The sequence below is a fragment of the Harpia harpyja genome, chromosome 19 (genome assembly GCF_026419915.1).
Source record: "Harpia harpyja isolate bHarHar1 chromosome 19, bHarHar1 primary haplotype, whole genome shotgun sequence".
NCBI classification, from domain to species: Eukaryota; Metazoa; Chordata; class Aves; order Accipitriformes; family Accipitridae; genus Harpia; species Harpia harpyja.
The window spans coordinates 3784980-3802148 of NC_068958.1; the positions used below are offsets into that span (position 1 = coordinate 3784980).

The 17169-nt window shown below is 55.7% G+C and overlaps 1 protein-coding gene and 1 long non-coding RNA gene across 2 annotated transcripts; one reads left to right on the plus strand and one right to left on the minus strand.

Annotated features, from left to right (window-relative positions):
- Positions 1 to 488: 488 nt before the first annotated feature.
- Positions 489 to 10984, minus strand: AGPAT2 (1-acylglycerol-3-phosphate O-acyltransferase 2). The gene is made up of 6 exons (XM_052814874.1): positions 10771 to 10984; positions 6503 to 6636; positions 5776 to 5951; positions 5477 to 5572; positions 3687 to 3759; positions 489 to 2762 (listed from the first exon to the last, which is right to left on the minus strand). The coding sequence occupies exons 1-6, from the start codon at positions 10956 to 10958 to the stop codon at positions 2611 to 2613; spliced, it is 819 nt and encodes a 272-aa protein (XP_052670834.1). The 5' UTR covers positions 10959 to 10984; the 3' UTR covers positions 489 to 2610.
- A 2585-nt stretch (positions 10985 to 13569) lies between these two features.
- Positions 13570 to 16231, plus strand: LOC128154452 (uncharacterized). The gene is made up of 2 exons (XR_008239344.1): positions 13570 to 13850; positions 15903 to 16231. It is a non-coding gene; the product is annotated as an uncharacterized LOC128154452 (long non-coding RNA).
- The last annotated feature ends 938 nt before the right edge of the window (positions 16232 to 17169 follow it).

The window sequence follows — 17169 nt, forward strand, 5'->3', positions numbered from 1 at the left end:
CCGTTTGCTCAAGCCCAAGGACACTGCTACAGCAGAGCAGGCATGACCAACCTGGTACGCTTTCCTCCTTGCCTAGAGCAGAGATGCAGGAGGAGCCACGTGGGCAACAGGGTGCTGCAGGGGTTGTACCAAAATAAAGCCTCCTGCCGCGCACGCTGAGGCTGTGGGATCGTTGCTGGCTGGGCCGGTGCTCGCTCCAGGGCCCTGCTTTGATGTGGGCTCCCTTCCATACAGGCACCACCCTCCTCTTCCCCTGGGCAGGTCCCTGCCTGCATTTGTCCTCCTAGTTCAGGCCAGGCTGTGGCTCAGTGTGAGGCTGGGGTGCAGAAGCACAGCCCTTCTGCCTGTGGGGCACAGGGTGGGGACAGGGACCTGCCATTGCTCCTCAATCACCAAACCCCCCCCCCCCAAGAGCTGACAGGTCAGCACCCTTCTTCCTCCTGCAGCAGCCCTCCTCCCCCAGCTCCCACACAAGACCAGGAGTCTCCTTTATTTAAATAACCAAAGGTGTACTTTTTTTTTTTTTTTATTTAAAGAGCACATAACATTATTCTCAACCCAATTAAAAGTGAACAGCAGACAACTGCACACAGAGGCACTGCTCCCTCCCCCCAGGGAAGGATGCTGCAGGAATCACTCCACAGACATGGTTATCCCCCCCAGGAGCCCTCCCAGGACCCTCCTGGGTTTAACCTCCATGACAGCCCTTTATCTGCCACTCTTAGACAGTGCTGGTTTGGTTCCCATCCTCCCACCCCGACCCATCCCACAGCGGGTCTGACCCCTGAGTCTGTCTGTACTGTAAGGCCCCTCTGATAAAGCCCCCTGGCCCCCACCAGCACCAGCTCAGCCCGAGGGCTCCCTCCCTTGGGGACCGCTGGTTCTACAGGAACTCCCTGCCTTTCCCAGTTGAGGCTTTAACACCAAAATGCCACATGACAGCAATTCCACCAACGCAGCCCCAGACAGGCTGCAAAAGCCAGTTGCATTGGTTACCCGAGTAGCCCAGGTGGCTTATCTCAAGGTTGTATACACCCTGCACCACAAAAAGGAGAGCTAAAGCCTCCCTGAACCCAAATTGGAGGTGAAGGTTACCCCCTGGAACCATGGACCTTACCCAGCCTTGCTCTTCACAGAGGGCATCAACACTGCTGCAGCTCCCAGCAAGGGATCCAGGAGCCCTGCTGGTCCATCACCCCAAAGCACAGGGGAAACCCCTTTATACGAACAGGGAAAGGAGTCCATTTCCCCCAAAGGGAGAGCTGAAGCTTTCCAAGCCCCATTACAGTTGCAGCTCACCCACCCTGCGGCTCTGCAGGAGTTTTACAAGCCTTGCAGAGCAGCAGCTCCACTGAGATCAGCAAAGACACACGAGATAGGCACCATCTTTCGGCCAGTGCTGACCATGACAAGTGGCAAAACGAGCATGACAGAGCCCTTTGCATCTGCAACGGGTACTGTAGGCACCAGCATGCCTGCTGCAACCAGGCTGAACCACCACCACAGCAGGGAGTTGGCAGCACAGTTTCCCGACACCAAGGAAGCTCTGAGCCAACCCAGGTACATGTCACACATGGCATCCAGAGGCATGCCACAAACAAATCACATGTGAGGACAGGTTTTCCCAGGACTCTGACAGATCTGTGCAGTTTTTAAAATCAAGCCGGTGGCTCTGAATGGTAGAAACAAGTGTGGGGTTTCGTTTAGAAGATGACTAAACCAGCAAGGCTGGACAGCATTCAGCTAAACTCTGCCCAGACCATATATGCTGGCATGGTCAGACTGCAGCTTCCCTCTCCACTGCTGCACCCCTCAACGAGCAAGGACACTTGTTCAGACAAGGCAATCAAGCCTGAAGAGACACTATAAGGCTGACTGGCCCCACACATTCCCATTTGCAGCCCAGCTGAGGTTACTGGCCCTGGGTGCTTCCTTCAGAAGTAAAAGACTTGGCTCGAGAGTACCTGGGCAACGCAGAGCCCCAGTACAAGATGCTGCTGTGACCCTAGGGTGTCTCCCAAGGAGAGAGGCCCTGCCCCAGAGACCACCCATGAGCTTCACCATGCTGGATAGCAGTGCTCCAGGGAGGATGCCACACCTCCGGTGCTGCCAAAGAGCCAGAGTCTGGACTTTCATCTGATTCTCAGCCCTGTTTGAGCAGCACCAAGGTCATGCAGATACAAACTGCTGCCTGGTGGTTTCCATCTGGGAGAGCACAGGGCCAGGCCAACACTAGCTGAGCCTGCAGGAACACAGGTGCAGGGACACTCACATGAGGCAGAGCCCAGCCTCCAGCCAGGTTTTCATTGTCACCCCACACTAGCTGCCTGAGCTGTGGGAACTCACCTCTCTGGTCATTCAGCCCTTTGGTAGCACAAGTTTGATGCCTGAGAAATTCAGAAAAAGGAGATATTTCATTGCGAAATAATGAACCCATAAGAGAAATCCACTCAGTGGGGAAACTCAGCCCTGGCTCGACACCCTGCGTGTGCCAGTCCATGGTGTTCCCAGAGTTAGAAGTCACTGCAGAGGAAGAGAAGTTCCTTCGGTATTTGGCAACAGACAGGTCCCTTCAGCCACCACCACATGGTGATGCCACTGGAGACGCATCTAGGATGAGTCCTTTGCCTCGCTTGGACAGCCTGACAGCCTGAAGAGGGTCTCCCTCATGGTGCGGAAGCATCTGTCAGTGAGGTCAGAGACATCACCTGATGTCAGGCCTTTGGTCTCTATTGCAGGCAGAACCTCAACCTTGATTTTGCCTGGGAACAGGAGAAGAGCCTATGAGAAACCCACGTGCCACAGTAGCACCATTCTCTGCCCTCCCAGGACCCCTGCTCCCCCTGCCCTGGACAGCCCCCGCACAGCCCTCTTTCCCCCACAGGGCTTCAGGCATCCATCCCTGGAGCACAGTCAGAGGCTGCACTGGTCTCAGGGGTAAGAGATTGCTCTGGGGATTAGACAGGGCCCTTGAACAGCTGCACCAAACAGAGTATATCCATTGTGCCCCAAACTGACAGACCAGCCAGAACGTGCCCTTTTCCAAGGCCGGTGTCCCTGCTCTGCTCCCATCTGCTGGCCAAGAGAGTAGGGGGAGCCCAGGGCCATGGACCCACTCAGCTCCAGGGCCATGCCAGGCACAGCCTGCACCCGGTGCTCCCTCCATCTGCTTCTGTCTAACCCTCCTACCTTTGGCTGGCTCCAGGCATTCAGGCAGGGAACATGACAAGCATGGCTTCCTCCCAGAAATGAGAGTTACTGCTCCAAGTTGACTGAAAGCCAACTTTCTGCCCAGCACTTGCACTGACAGACTTCAGAGCTTTGATATGACCAGCTTGCTTGGTTTGCTTGCAGAGAGGTCCTGGCTTTGAAAGGTCAGGACGCAGAGCATGCTTGCTTCTTCCCCCAAGCCCTCACCAAACGACTTGGGCTGTGCCAGTTATGAGAAGGAGAGGTGGTATCCAATTTTTAATGAAAACATCCCTCACTGTACTTAATTACATTCTTTCCAGAGTTAACCCAGCTCAGGCTCTGGTGCCAAGTGACTCCACACATCTCCCAGAAGGACTCCTCCTGTTCACCCTAGCTCTGCTTCCCTCCCACACCCTTGTGAACCAGATCTCCACATGGGTATGGCATCAACCCTGTCTCCGAGTGACTGTAAAGACCCTCTGGCTCTTTGGTACCTGATGTAAATAGATTCTTCTTTGGGTTATAGAAGGTTGTGAAGGAGGAATACACCACGGGGATCACTGGAACCTTGGGGAAGAAGAGGAAAAAAGAGGAGTTACTTGCACTGCAGCAACTCAGGGCAGGCCAGAGATAAGCAGCAAATCCCATGCAGCAGAGCTGACCTGGCCCGGCTCTCAGACACAGAGGGCACGCACAGCCCCACAAGCAAGACCCAATTCCAAAGGCTGGGACAGTCAGGAGTCAAATGGGATTGAAACCACTCCCCAGCAACTCAAGGCACAGGGACATTCAAGGCACTAGGGCCAAGTTACACTTCAGCCTCAGGTCAGCACTGGCTCTCAGGGCTTCTCATCCCAAGCCAGGCTTCAAAACTCAGGTATTTTCTGACCTGGAAACATTGGAGGATGCCTGTGTTGACAGGCCTTGCCATGCTGTACAAGCACATGTTTGGGGCAGGCTAGCTGGTGTGCCTTCAGCTTCTAAGAAAAGGAGTCGCCAGCTGCAATCAGTTGCTCCCAGGAAAGCTTCAGACAGGCAGAGACACAGCCAGGAGGGCAGTCACAGAGTCATTATTTCAGTGCTGATAACACAGACACAATTTACAGTCAGTGACTCAGGGGGAGGGTTAGCAGAGGTGGGTACCATTTCCACTGTTGTCCCTTCCTTCTAGCAGCAGCCAGCCCCTGCTTTGGTTGCATCACCCTGGCAGGAATGAGGATAGTACAATGCAGGCTACACCCTGGGCTTGGCCAACCGAACCCAGCAAGAGATCTGGCACCTACTCCCTTCTCCAGGATCCCTGCTATAACACCTCTTTTAGGGAAAGCAGTTTCCCCTCAGGCCTCAAGTCATCCTAGTTCTGAGAAGCAAGGCAGAGCATGCACAGGAAGGCAAGGCACCCATCTCCTCCCAGCCACCTCTCCAGCACCTAGTCCCCAGCACCTGGGAGCCGAGCAGGGTGGCCCAGCTTCCAGCAACCACCTGGGCCCAGGTAGCACAGCCAGGTCTTCAGCATCCCTGGCACACTGCCCCAGAGCTCTGCCCAGGCAAGCACCACCACTCCTTCAAGAGTGCGGAGAGATCTAGCTCTCTGAAGCCAAGGAGCTGTCTGTCTGCTCCTCCACTAACTGCTCATGGATCTTGTCATTTTGGAGAAGGCATTTAAGCAGCACCATATGGCTGTCTGGGAGGGAGCAGCTATTTCCACACAGACCAAGCCCAGATATTGTTCTAAAGCACTAGCATTAACAATTCTGAATCAACACTACACTATTGCAACCTGGGGGATTGAGAAATGCATCAACAGCTTTAGGATTCACCAGGCAAGCTCACAAAGTGCAGCACCCACCGGGCTCCCGGCCAGAAGCGAGCTCTGTGCTGCAGCTGTGCTCCCAGGAGCAGGTCACAGACACTGCACCGCCACACTGCCAGGCAGCTGCCTGCAAAGCCTAGAGCTAAGGGGTCAAGTGTGCCTGTCCCCCACTCTGCCCTCCAGATGGGACCCTGGGAAGGCAGTGCTGGGGCAGTCAGGAGAGAGGACGAGGCAGCTTCTCCACTGTCTGCAGCCACCCGTCCACAGGAGTCAAGTCACTCCTGCAGGGCATGGAAAAGGCTCCTGCTGGGCAGCACTTATGACACCTAATGGTGGTTTGGCTGAGGAGCTCAGCTGTCACCTGGGAGCACAGCTCACTTGAGAGCAAATAAACCATACCACTGCACGACCAGTCTACAGTGCCACTGCAAAAGCATTCAGGGTCCCCGTGCAGGAGCAAAGCGCTGTTACCTGTGCCTGGACAGCCAGGTGAAATGCTCCTTTCTTGAATGGCAGCAGATCCCCAGTGCAGTTCCTTGTGCCCTCTGGGTACACCCACACCTTCACCTGCACATGGGGAGATAAGGCTCTGCTCCAGCAGTCCATTTGCAGTGCTCCCTTCCTGCTGGCCAAGCCACCAGCCAGCCTTGCCAAGAGGTGCAGGTGGCTGTAACTCCAGGTGAGCCAGCACCAGGAGTTCCACATCCCCCCATGCCACCCCAGGACACCCAGACATATGCCACTCCACCCAGCCCCACAGTCACACTCACGTTGTCAGCTGCCATAGTCTTGGCCACCTCTGCCATCACCATCTTGGCGCTGGTTGTGCTCTTCCTGTTGATGAAGATGACACCACCGAGGTAGATGATGAGCCCCACAGTTCCGGCATACATCAGCTCCTTCTTGCCCACCTGGACACAATCGTCGGGCAGGACCTCCATCAGCCCTAACGTGACAACAGAGGGTGAGACCCAGCAGTCACCCCCCCACCTGCACTCAGATGGGACAAGAAACACAATCTGGGGTGTGGAGGAGAGTACCACGGTCAGGCCAGTGCCTTGTTTCTCTGCTGGCTTCTGCTGCCATCAACAGAGCAGAAGGAGACTTGGCACACAGCAGAATTACAGCGGCAGGGTGGCTGCAGGTCATAGCAAGACCCTCAAGAGGCAGCTTGCTCCTTGGCCCCAGGGTGCCCAGCAGGGCCACCGGGCACACTGACACACATGCTAGGCCAGCCAGGCTATCAGCGAGGCGGGGATGCAAAAGGGAGCTGAGAAGCACCTGAAGCTGAGCAGTACCTGGGGTGCTGCACAGGGGTGTGATAGCTCAGAGTGAGGGGAGACCCTTCTGGTAACCAGCACTGACAGAGAAAGTTGGACCAGCTGGCTCAGTAGCACAGACTGGCCAGGGCAGGGGGCTGCTTGGCCAGGAGATATGAGCAGGATTTCTCTGATGGTGAGCAAGAGAACTGCTCCCTCCCTCCCACCAGCTCCTCACCCATCATGTCGAGGATGCTCTGGTGGTTGGACACAATGATAGCAGGGCCCTCCATCTCGAAGTTCTCCAGTCCCTTCACCTCAAACCTCACGCCAAAGAAATACTTGAAGGTCTTGACCACAGTTTTGATGATTCTGCAGAAGAGAAGAGCAGTCAGCAGCAGGGCAGGGAAGCCACAGGGTCTGCTATACCCAGGGTGGGTGGAAGCAGACAAGAGCTCTGTGAGAGAGAACATCCAGTCTCTTTGCCCTGTGGTCCACCCGGCTGTCTGTCCTGCATGGTCTCATGTGCACAAGGTGCGTCAGTTGCATGCTAAGCCCTGTCCACTCCCAGTGTGGGAATTTTACAGGAAGCCTGGGGGAAGCTGATTGCAACTTTGAGGCCAGTACAGCCAGACTCGACAGTCCATGCTTCCTTCAAGCTGACAGCATCAGCTCACAACCAGGCTCACTACAGGCTCTTCAGAAGAGGCAAGTCCAGCCTAGTGCAGCTGCAAGAGCCCTGCAAACAGAGGGCAAACTGGAAGCCCTCCAACATCCAGGAGGGATGGACACTGGTTTCAACACTGGATCAAGGACCACTCCTCCTGCTGCCCCTGTGTGCTGCCAGCTTCTGGCATTTAGTGCTGTTTGCTTCCCCCTATGCCATGGCTGTAGTCTGCTCTGACGCTACCAATGTTTTCTTCCTGAAATCAGCAGAGCCCCGCAAGTTTTTCAAACATTTCTCCTAGGAGCTGCCACTCCACAGCACATGGGTATTAGCCTGCATACCCGTCACCCAAGGAAGACTCCGCCAATTCCGCTCCTTGCACTGCTGGAAGATGCTGCTTAATGAAACAAACACGGGGTGCCGTTACCCCAGGGGATTCCAAGAACAGAGGAGAATGAAGGTGAAAAACACTTCCCTTTACAACGCAAGGATGCAAGCAGCAAACAGGATGCTCCCCACGTAGCTTGGCAGAGGCTAGGTGCCCCTGGCAAACCCACCTGCAAGCAAATAGCTTCTGCCTGTCAGTTCACTTCCCCAGTGGATCTACACGTCTGTCCACAGAGCTCACAGCTTTCTTCCCCTGTGCCGAGGGCTGGGGGCCCAGCTGGCAGGAGACACCAGCAGCTCCATTCAGCCCTGCCAATGCATCGAGCAGGTTGCCATGCCCTTGCTGAGCACAGCCAGCCCAGGCTCACCAGCCCAGACCCTGCCAGCCCATGGGAGCAGGGCCCATCTGCGCCACCCCCAGACAGGTGGGAGCTGGGGACCCTCCAACTGGGCCAAAGGACGCAGCCAGAAGCTGGCAGCACACAGGGGCTATTTTGGGCAGGGGAGCAGCCATTTGCCGGGATAGGAGGCAGAGGAGCGTGCACATGAACAAAGATCCCAGAAGCAGCCACCAGCTCTGCTCTGCTCTCACTGAGAGCAGATTCAGGAGCTGACCTGCCCTCTGGCAAGGATCTGGATGCCTTGCCTCAGGGCCCACCTTCTCCCTGGCAGACAGGGGATGGAGCCTTCCTCCCTGCAGGAGGAGACTGAGGGACAGTGTCAGCTTCTCCCCCACCACAGCATCCAGCCAGAGAGCTGTGTATCACCATCAGCCTGGAAAGCACCCCTGTCACCCTGGATGGGAGATGAGCACCTGGCCAGCATCTCATCCTGGCTTGGCAGCAGCTCCCAGCATCTGCTCTCCAAAAGTATCCCCACCCCTGCCATCAGCTCTTCAACCACACGCCTCTGTCTGCACAACTTTCCCCAGCATGCTCCTACCCACAGCAGGGTTCCTAGCTCCGTGGGGTGCCCCACCATGCAGATGGCCCAGGCGCTGGCTTTGATGCTAGAGTTCAGGCCAGGCCAACGTCCGCAGGTGACACAGCTGAGTGATACTGCTGCTATCGGTCCCTCAGCATTCAAACTTGCTGCAAAGGTTAGAGCCACACTCAGGGAAAGGACACGGGGAGGTGCACAGGCTGCAGAGCCCCCAAGCACCACGGGCCTGCACTGAGGTTAGAGGAATGCAGTCCGGGTGAAGAGATGAGGGGGCAGGTAAGGCGAGGCAAGGTGACACAAATTGGTGAGGTCATGGGGGATGCCATGCCACCAGACTGACCTAAATCCCACTTCTCCTCCCTTCTGACTGCCAACCAAAAAAGAGGTCACTGCTCTGGAAGTCACACTGCTCAGTAGCTGCCGGGAGAGGCTGGTTACACATTACTCAAGACCAACCATCCAACTTCCTCCTGCCAGTAAGGAGCAGGCGTTTCCTTGCACAAGATGTGGCCTGAGCCACTGCAAGAGGCAAAGGGGCAGAGCTTAGAGCAAGTGAAGAACCACCGGGTGACTGGCAGCCCTGCTGAGCTGGCCACGTCATCCACAGGGTTAAGCAGATGGGTCCTACTCCCCTCCAACCCTGCAAGCAGCTTCTCTGCTGGTATGAACGATCCTGACTTGGTGCAGTCACAGCTGCAGAGAGCTGTAAATCTGATGCACTTATTGCCAGACACAAGGAGAGAGTAGAAAGAATGAGAGGGAACATGCCTTTTCAGTGCATCTGTAACAGCCTGAGTCTGAAAGCCAACAGCCCACAGCTTCATGTGCTCTGCTCCACAGCCTGTGACAAAGGCCTTTTTAGGATCCTCTGATTTTCAAGGATTAATGAAGTGTGCTTACCAGATTGGAAGCTCTTGCAAGAGGTTTCGCCGCTAGATAAACAGCTCTATCAGACACAGAGGGCAACCTCTTCCAAGTCACACCAGCTTGGCACTGGAGCCAGGAGCACAGCAAGGACGGGGTGTTCTGCGCCAGGCAGCGACGCTGTTATCGCTGTCTGTCCACATGCTCTGCTCCAACCCCCTTTCCCAAGCCGGAATAAGCAGACTGGGATGTTGTAGAAATAAGGAGCTCACTGAATCACCTCAGCCACAGACCTCCCAGGGGTTGGGATACATGACCAGGATCATCACCCAGTACCAGTACATGGAAACGATGGGCTTAAGTTACAGGAAAAGGGTGGTTCTGGCCAAAATTCAGCTCTGAGTTTCAACATGAGGAGTTGTCCAGTGCAAGGAGTTCTTGTTCCCAAAGAATTCCTTTAAGTTTACAGGAGATTTACAAAGTTTTAGGGGTGGGAAAAAGAAAAAAAAGAATGCCTCTATAACTGACATCATAAATTCTCCCAGCTGCGAAGCTGGCTGTGCATTGGCAAGCTGCTCCTGAGCGAGCCAAGGCAACCAAAGCTGGAGACAGACTGCTGTTTCCAGTGCCTGGGGCCACAGCACCAGAGTGGATCGCAGACCATCAGCTTGGGCAGGCAGGGCTGAGCCCACAAGGCAGCACACCAGTACCCTGCGCCCGCTCACTCCACCCCGAGTCCTGCCTGCGAGAGCCACACTGCAAAACAAAGTCCAGCTCCACCAGCTGAGACGCTGCCCAACCTTTGATCCAAAAGGATGTATAAAGGCAACAGGGCTCCCCTTTCCGCCACACCCATATAACCTGGCCTAGACACAGATGGTTAGAGTAGGTAAAAAGCTGCCTACGGGAGAGCAAAGCAAAGAGCCCAAGTTCTCCTGTGCTGCCAGCAGAAGTGCCGGCTCTGCCCTTAAAATGCGCCTTCGCATGTAGAAGAGCTGCTTTTCTCCAGCAGCTCCTCAGCCACCGCCCCAGGCATGCTGTCAGAGGACACAGGCAGCAAGGCCTGACAGCAACAAGCCCGCCCGGGGTGGCTGCATGGCCGCCGCGCTCCCTGCACCAGGCCGAGGGCAGAATATTAAACACCGTCTGCCAGCGGGCAGCCCTGCTGGCACAGCCACTGCTTCTGGAAGGGTAAAAAAAAAAAAAAAAACCCAAACAAAAAAACCCCACCAAATAAACACCGCTGTCGTGCAGCTTCCCCCAAAACCCGGCCAGCCCCTGGAGCATGGCCGCTTGCCACCATCCTCACACCTTCCAGGCCCCTCTGAAGGGCACTCATCCCCAAACGGGTCTCCCTGAAGCTGAGGGCACAGCTATGGGCCAGAGCAGCCCCCCAGCACCCTCCATGAGCCAAAAGATGCCACCAGAGCCGCCACCTGAGGGTCTGTCACAGCCCCGCGGTAAAGGAGGCCACCATCAGCCCCCCCCCCCCCGCCCCAGAGGCTGGGACTGAAACCGATCTCCCCAGTTTGTGTTTCACCCGCCCGTGCCGCGGCCCTGCCACTACACCCGTGTGTGTGTGTGTCCCCCCCCCACCCGGCGGGGCTGGCTCTCCCCCCACCTCGCCTCGGCCACCCCCTCCTCACCTCATGTTCTTGACGGTGCGGCCGCCGTTGACGAGGAGGCAGACGGGCGCCGCCAGCGCCGAGCCGACGACGCACAGCAGGCAGTAGAAGCCGATGCGCAGCGCGAAGTTGACGGCGGGGCTGAGCTCCATCAGGACGTGAAGCAGCAGCAGCACCCCCGCGCCCCACAACAACCACCCCAGCTCCATATCGCTGACACCCCCCCCCCCCCCCCCCCCCCACACACACACACACACACACACACACACACACACACACACACACACACACACACACACACACACACACACACACACACACACACACACACACACACACACACACACACACACACGACACGGAGGACACGGAGGACACGGCCGAGACGAAGAAGCCGCCTCACCGAGCGGCGTGGGCTGCCCCCGCCTTTATGTGGGCGGCGCGGACGGCCCAGCCCGCCCCGCCCGCCGCCGCCCCGCCGCTCCCCTCAGGGCGGGCCGGTCTCCTCAGGGCGCGGCGGGATCTTGTGGAGACCTGGGGGGGGGGGCTTGGGGGTCCCCTGGTGGTGCTGTGTGGGGGTCGGGTGCCCGCATGGCACGGCGAGGAGGGCTTTTGGTCCCCTCATGGAGCCCCGGGGGGGGTCTTTGGGTCCTTCGTGGTGCCGTGGGGGCCGTTTCGCTCCCTTCGTGGCGCCATGTAAGGTCTTTGGGGTCCCCTCATGGTGCCGGGGGGGGGGGTGTTTGGGTCCCTGATGGCGCTGTGGGGGGGTTTTGGGACCCTCACGGCGTGGTGTAGGGGCTTTGGGTCTGTTCATGATGCAATGTGGGGGCTTTTAGTCCCTCGTGGCCTGCTGAGGAGGACTTTGGGTCCCCTCGTGGTGCCATGTAGGGTCTTCGGGTCCCTCATAGTGCCATAGGGGGTCTTTGGGGGTCCCTCGTGGTGCCACGCGGGGTCTTTGGATCCCCTCATGGCATGGTGGGGGGGTTTCGGGTGCCCTCTTGGCATTATGTGCTGGTTTTGGGTCCCTTCATGGCACGGTATGGGGTCTTCGGGTCTGTCACGAAAATTCACAGCTGACCGGGGTCAGCATGGGTCAGTCGCGAATTTTTGTGACAGATCCCCGCTCGCCACATCTCCCTGCCCCTCGTCTCGCCCGCATTCTCCACTGGTGCTTGATGCTGGTTTTCCACCAGCACAAATGTGCTGAGCAGGATGGAGCTTTCCCCACTGGCGCTGGGGTTAGGCAGGATCAGGCCCAACAGCTTTGTGGGCGTGAAGCTGGCAAGGGAGATGAAAGCGTGTCTGCTGGAACTGACACAAACTGTTTCACTGGCCTCAGCAGGTTTTGCAACACTTTTTATAGCAAAACCCCAGTCCCGCGGGTGGCAGTGACTTCACCGGGCTAAGATGGGACCCTGGCGCTGCGGTCCCGAGCATCCTTTTGGCATCCACAGCTTTGCAGCTTGTGGAAAACTCAAGAAAAAGTGATTGTCCCTTTCCAAATAACCCTGGTTCCCTCGGCTCTCCTTCAACTCAACAACAGAGGTAGCAGCTGTTCCCAAATGAGCCGTCACCAAAATGGAGGGGAGCTCACTGGATTTTCACTGCCCCTCGGCAGCTTTAATGCTTGAAGCAGGAGACAAGCTCCTTCTCTCTGCTGGAGAGCTCAAGACCGGCACTCCCTACAGCTGCCAGGCAATGACATCTCAGAGCTGGTCTCATGATTCCTGCTAACGCCACAAAGAACCCTTATTGTATTAGCATCTCGACGCAGCATTAGATTAATCCCTCTGGCCTGCGTCGTGCAGGCTGTTCAGAAAGCCTTGCTCCAGTGCCGTGCCAGCCAGCATATGCCTGGGAAGTCACCGAGACCTTTTCAGCTGAACATATGCTGGCCCGGAGCAATACTGCATTATCCTCGTGACTTTCGCTTTTGTTGACACGGGAAGAAAGTCACTGGTGATCTGTCACTGGGGTATCCTGCAAGCCGATCTGCTCAACTTGCAAACGCCGGCTGACATTAGGAAACTGAATTGCGAATTCCAGCACGGCCACAGTGCCGACGGCAAACGGCGTTAGCAGATATGGCGTGGTGGGGATGGCAGTTGCGTGTTTGCTTCATGTGTGGGCTTCTGAAGGAGGTTGGCTGTAAATCCCTTCTCCCCACGCTCTCCAACAGGTTATCTGGAGTGTTGCAGATGAAATGTTTAATATTAGTCTGTATCTCAAGGAAGAGGAGTGATTTCTGACGCCAGATTAGAAGCCAGACATGGGCCTGCCTGCTAGCAAGCAGAGCTGTCACGCTGAGTTATTTCATAAGGCAAGCGGTTATGCTGCCAGATGACGACACCCGGTGCATTAACATTATCATAACAAACTGCCTGATGGAAGAGGGGCCTGTGAGCCTCAGCGCGCTGCGTAACGCAACAGGGATTGCGTCATCACCCCTGAAACATGGCTGGTTTTGGGCAGAGGCAAAGGCAACCCCTTCCCTGCCGTCCCAAACTCCAGCTGCCAGAACGAAGCAGTTCCGAATTCTTTTAAAAAAAACCCAGCTTACTGGATTGTGCTGCATGTTTTGCATATTTAAACTACTGACTGAATTATTTAGATGTGTTGCAAGTGTACCCTGCAGGTAGGGTAGCTGAGCGGGGTCCAGAAACACTGTCAGGGGCAAGCACCCAGCCAGCACCGAGCAGGCAGTAAATTCTCTGCAGTAGGCACTGCCTCTTGAGGGTGCGTGTGGCACCCAGTACCTTCCAGCATCCTCAGCGGGGACCTTGAAAAGCTGCCTTGAAAAACTACCTCGAAAAGGTAAAAGATTGCTAACTGCAAAGCACACTGAGCAGAAGGGTCCACACAGCATCGCTGATGGTGGGATTTCTGTGGCTGGGTCCGTGAAAAGCCATAAAGCTGAGAGCGTTACCCTTGGCCTTAGTTTTATGATGTCTTATAATAATCTGGCTGTGGTTTTTATCTTTTATTTGTCTTAACTTATTGCTTCCTTTGGAAACAACATGTGACCTCACTTTTGATGACTGTTTTCTGACTGGAAAAGAAATGGAGCCAGGGAGAATATCTCCCTCGCATGCAGGGAGAAGGTGAGTGGAGGAGGGAAGAGAGCGAAAGCACTCAGCGGGGTAGGAAGGAAGGAGAGACGTGGCCATCGCCTGGCATCACTGTGCAGGGCTGAGCAGGTTGTAGAGCAGCGGGAGGCTCAAGGCCAGGCGGGTGGGTGCTCGGCGAGGACCCCCCGGGAGGCACAGGCTGTGCCGAAGGAGGGCTGAGTCTGTCTGCAGAGCAGCGTCTCGCTCTCCGCTGCCTCACCGTGTGTCTGCCCTTGACTTCCCACGGCGTCTTTGGCAGCTCTACCCGGCGGCCTGCTTCACTTCGCCTCCTGCCAAGGGACATGTGTTGAAAGCAGCAGCTGGGTTTGGTGACGTTAAAAGCAGGGGGAGGAGGAAGCAACCAGCCAGGCTTCTTCGTTCTTGGCCGTGTCAAGGCATGCATGTGCATGGCTTGTGAGCCCTCCCAGGAAGGGCTGATAGTGCAGGTGGCATAAAGACCCGAATTGCTCAAGCGCCTAGACAGCAACCCCTCCTGCTGGGTGCTGCAAAGCAGCCTCGATTGTCAGGGACTTGGGGACAGTAAGATGATCCACGCGTCTGATATAACTTCTTCCAGACCTCTATCAGTCTATCCATCCATCCACTGATCCATCCTCTTCCCTCTTTACCTGTCTTAACTAGCAGCTGACTTTGAGAGATGTCTCGGAGCCTGGTGTCACGGAGTCTCACCTCTGCGTAGCTCGGGGTACACAAAAGAGCCCAGCATCAGATATGGATATAGTTACGCTGCTATACCTTGCTCCCACATAGCCAGGGCTACGGACTGGTAACCAGGACCATCTTTGCATCGGTAAGCAAGGCTGCCCTAAGGGCTGACACCAGTAGGATGGCATCACTGAAATCTTCTCCTGAAAGCGTTGCCCTGGCAAAGACAGCGAAGAGGTCTGACCTGGGCTGTGCTGTATCTACTGCTGTGCACAGCAAGGCCCGCTGGAGGCTGCTCGGCAAGGCAAGGATGGTGGCTAGGAGCAGTTTGTGCAAAGGATGTGGGTGAACCCCATTTCCCTCTCACTTGTTTCAGCCTAGAAGGGCACCATGGAGGTGAAGGGCATGGGAGGTGAAGCCCTCCTGCCACTCCTCATGTGGGTGGCATGGAAGCCCACGGCCGAGCCCACACTTGCACAGGCAGAGCTTCAGACTGACCCCCAACTGCTGTGTTGGCTCCTGCTGCCCCGTGGTCACATCCCTTTAGTTGCTGTGCTTGTAAGGTAATAACACGTCAGCGCTCTGGTGACAACAGAGTAAACACTTGGGGAGGAACCGGGCTGTTAACTCAGTGTGGTTTGTATGTGAGCGCTGCAGTTACCCTCAGGACTACGTAGCAACAGGGTTGCACGAAAACCATAAGCATGAGATTGCTAAACTGCCCTGGTGCTGGGCTTCTGCATGCACAGCCTCCACTGGTCACTGGAAAGAGAAAGAGCCTGGGGAGTCTGACTCTGGGAACATGCAATTAAGAGAGAAAACATATTGCAAAAGTCTATTAGATAATCAGAGCCTTCCTTCCTGTAATCTTTACTCACCTACAAGTGACTCTTCTGAGAAAGTAACTGTGTTATCTGCTCAGATGTTTGCTCCAGCCAGCTGTGGTTTTATGGTCCTGTTCGACAGGGACTGGAGCGTTTTGCAGGTTTCAGGCCCCGCGGAGCCCCGTAGCAAATGTCCCTGTGCTCTGCAGGTGCCTTGGGACACCCAGCCCTGCCACTCCTAACACGCCTAAACCTATTCCTCAGCTGTGCTTTTTGAAGACTTGCTTTCTCTGAGCTTGTCTTACCTCTGCCTTGAAAAACTCAATCAATTATTGAAATCCACGTAAGATACAAGGCTGATTTAGCACAATGCTTATCCACATGAGGACCGCCACACAAGCAGCCCCACTGAGTGCCAGGGCACTGCTCCTCTGGCTGTCAGTGAGGCTGGAGATGGGTGTTTGCAGAGTCAATGCACCATCCATCAAGGATTACTGCTAGGGCTTACACCCCACTGTGCCCCCCAGCACTGGTTTTTATTTTTTTCTCCTGGCAGACTTTGCCAAAAACAGGAGGCAGTGAAAACATGAGGCTGCAAGATCTTACTGTTGCATTTGCATTTGTACACCAAGACTGGAAATCCCCCTGCACCTGATGTTCTCTGCAAGTCATTGCACCATCCATCCCACACTAGGCTCTGAGTAAAATGAGAGTGTACCAAGCACAGGACACAGCCTGGGAAACAGCATCTTGTCTGGCTGCAGTACTCGAGCTCCTCCAGGCCCAAGGCTGTAAAATTGGAACTACTTTTTTTTTCCAGTTGCAATAGTATTAGGCTTTTTCCCAAACGTCACATGTAAATAAAGGAAATCAAATTGTTTCTAATGGATTTTGTGCTCATGGAGGGGGCTGGGTGGTTGACCTGGAGACTGATGGACTGAACAGGGAAGGCAAAGCCGTTAGCCAAGGGCTTCTCTTGATGGGCAGCCTGGGACTGAAGAGGGGTTTGCTGTATCTCCTACATCAGAGACTCTCATCTAGGGAGCCAGCAGCCAGCAGCACTATAACTTGCCCCATCTGGGCTAGATTCAGGTGATGGTGCTGAGCTCTGTGTGTGTGTGTCTTTTCAGGGCTGTGACTCTGTCAGATGCTTACGGCCAGCGTGTGCCTGAGTGTGCCTGCTGCATGCACCGCCAGTGCAACCTGCTTCTGAGACGGCAATCTCCTCATCCCCTCCTCTCCTGCTGCCTTTGATCCCTTTGCTGTGGATGTGTAGCTGTAATTACAGCAAAGATGAAGATCCCGTTTCCCCAGGGAGCTGCACTAATTACCACTACGCAGTGGCCCGTGAGAGCTGGAGTAGCGGGAGACTGGGGCTTTGGGAGTCGAGGCGAGATGTGTACCAGAGAGGAAGAGGAAGCCGATCTCCGTTGAGATCTCTATCCCCACCTCCAAAAGGGCATTTCCCTTACTCTGAAGCATCACTTGGTACCTGCTTGGTGCAGGTCCTGTTAGCAAGAGCCACGCTCTCACCCCGTGCTCCCTTCAATACACAGGCAGCAAGCAGCATGCCCTGTGGTGTTCCCATGTTGCCAGACCTGCCGGTGCGGTGCCACAGGGTGTGCCAGCACCTCGCGATGCACCAATACTAAAAGGTTTTTGGGCTAAGACCGCAAGTGCAATGAAATATCAGCACAGCTTCTGTGTCACAGGCTATTCCCCAAGCTGCTTTGTGTGGGAGCCCACAGCACCTCCACAGCCCGAGCTTGCCCCAGGGCTGCTCTGCCTGCAACAGCACACGCCGCTCGTGGTGAGCAGCCGGT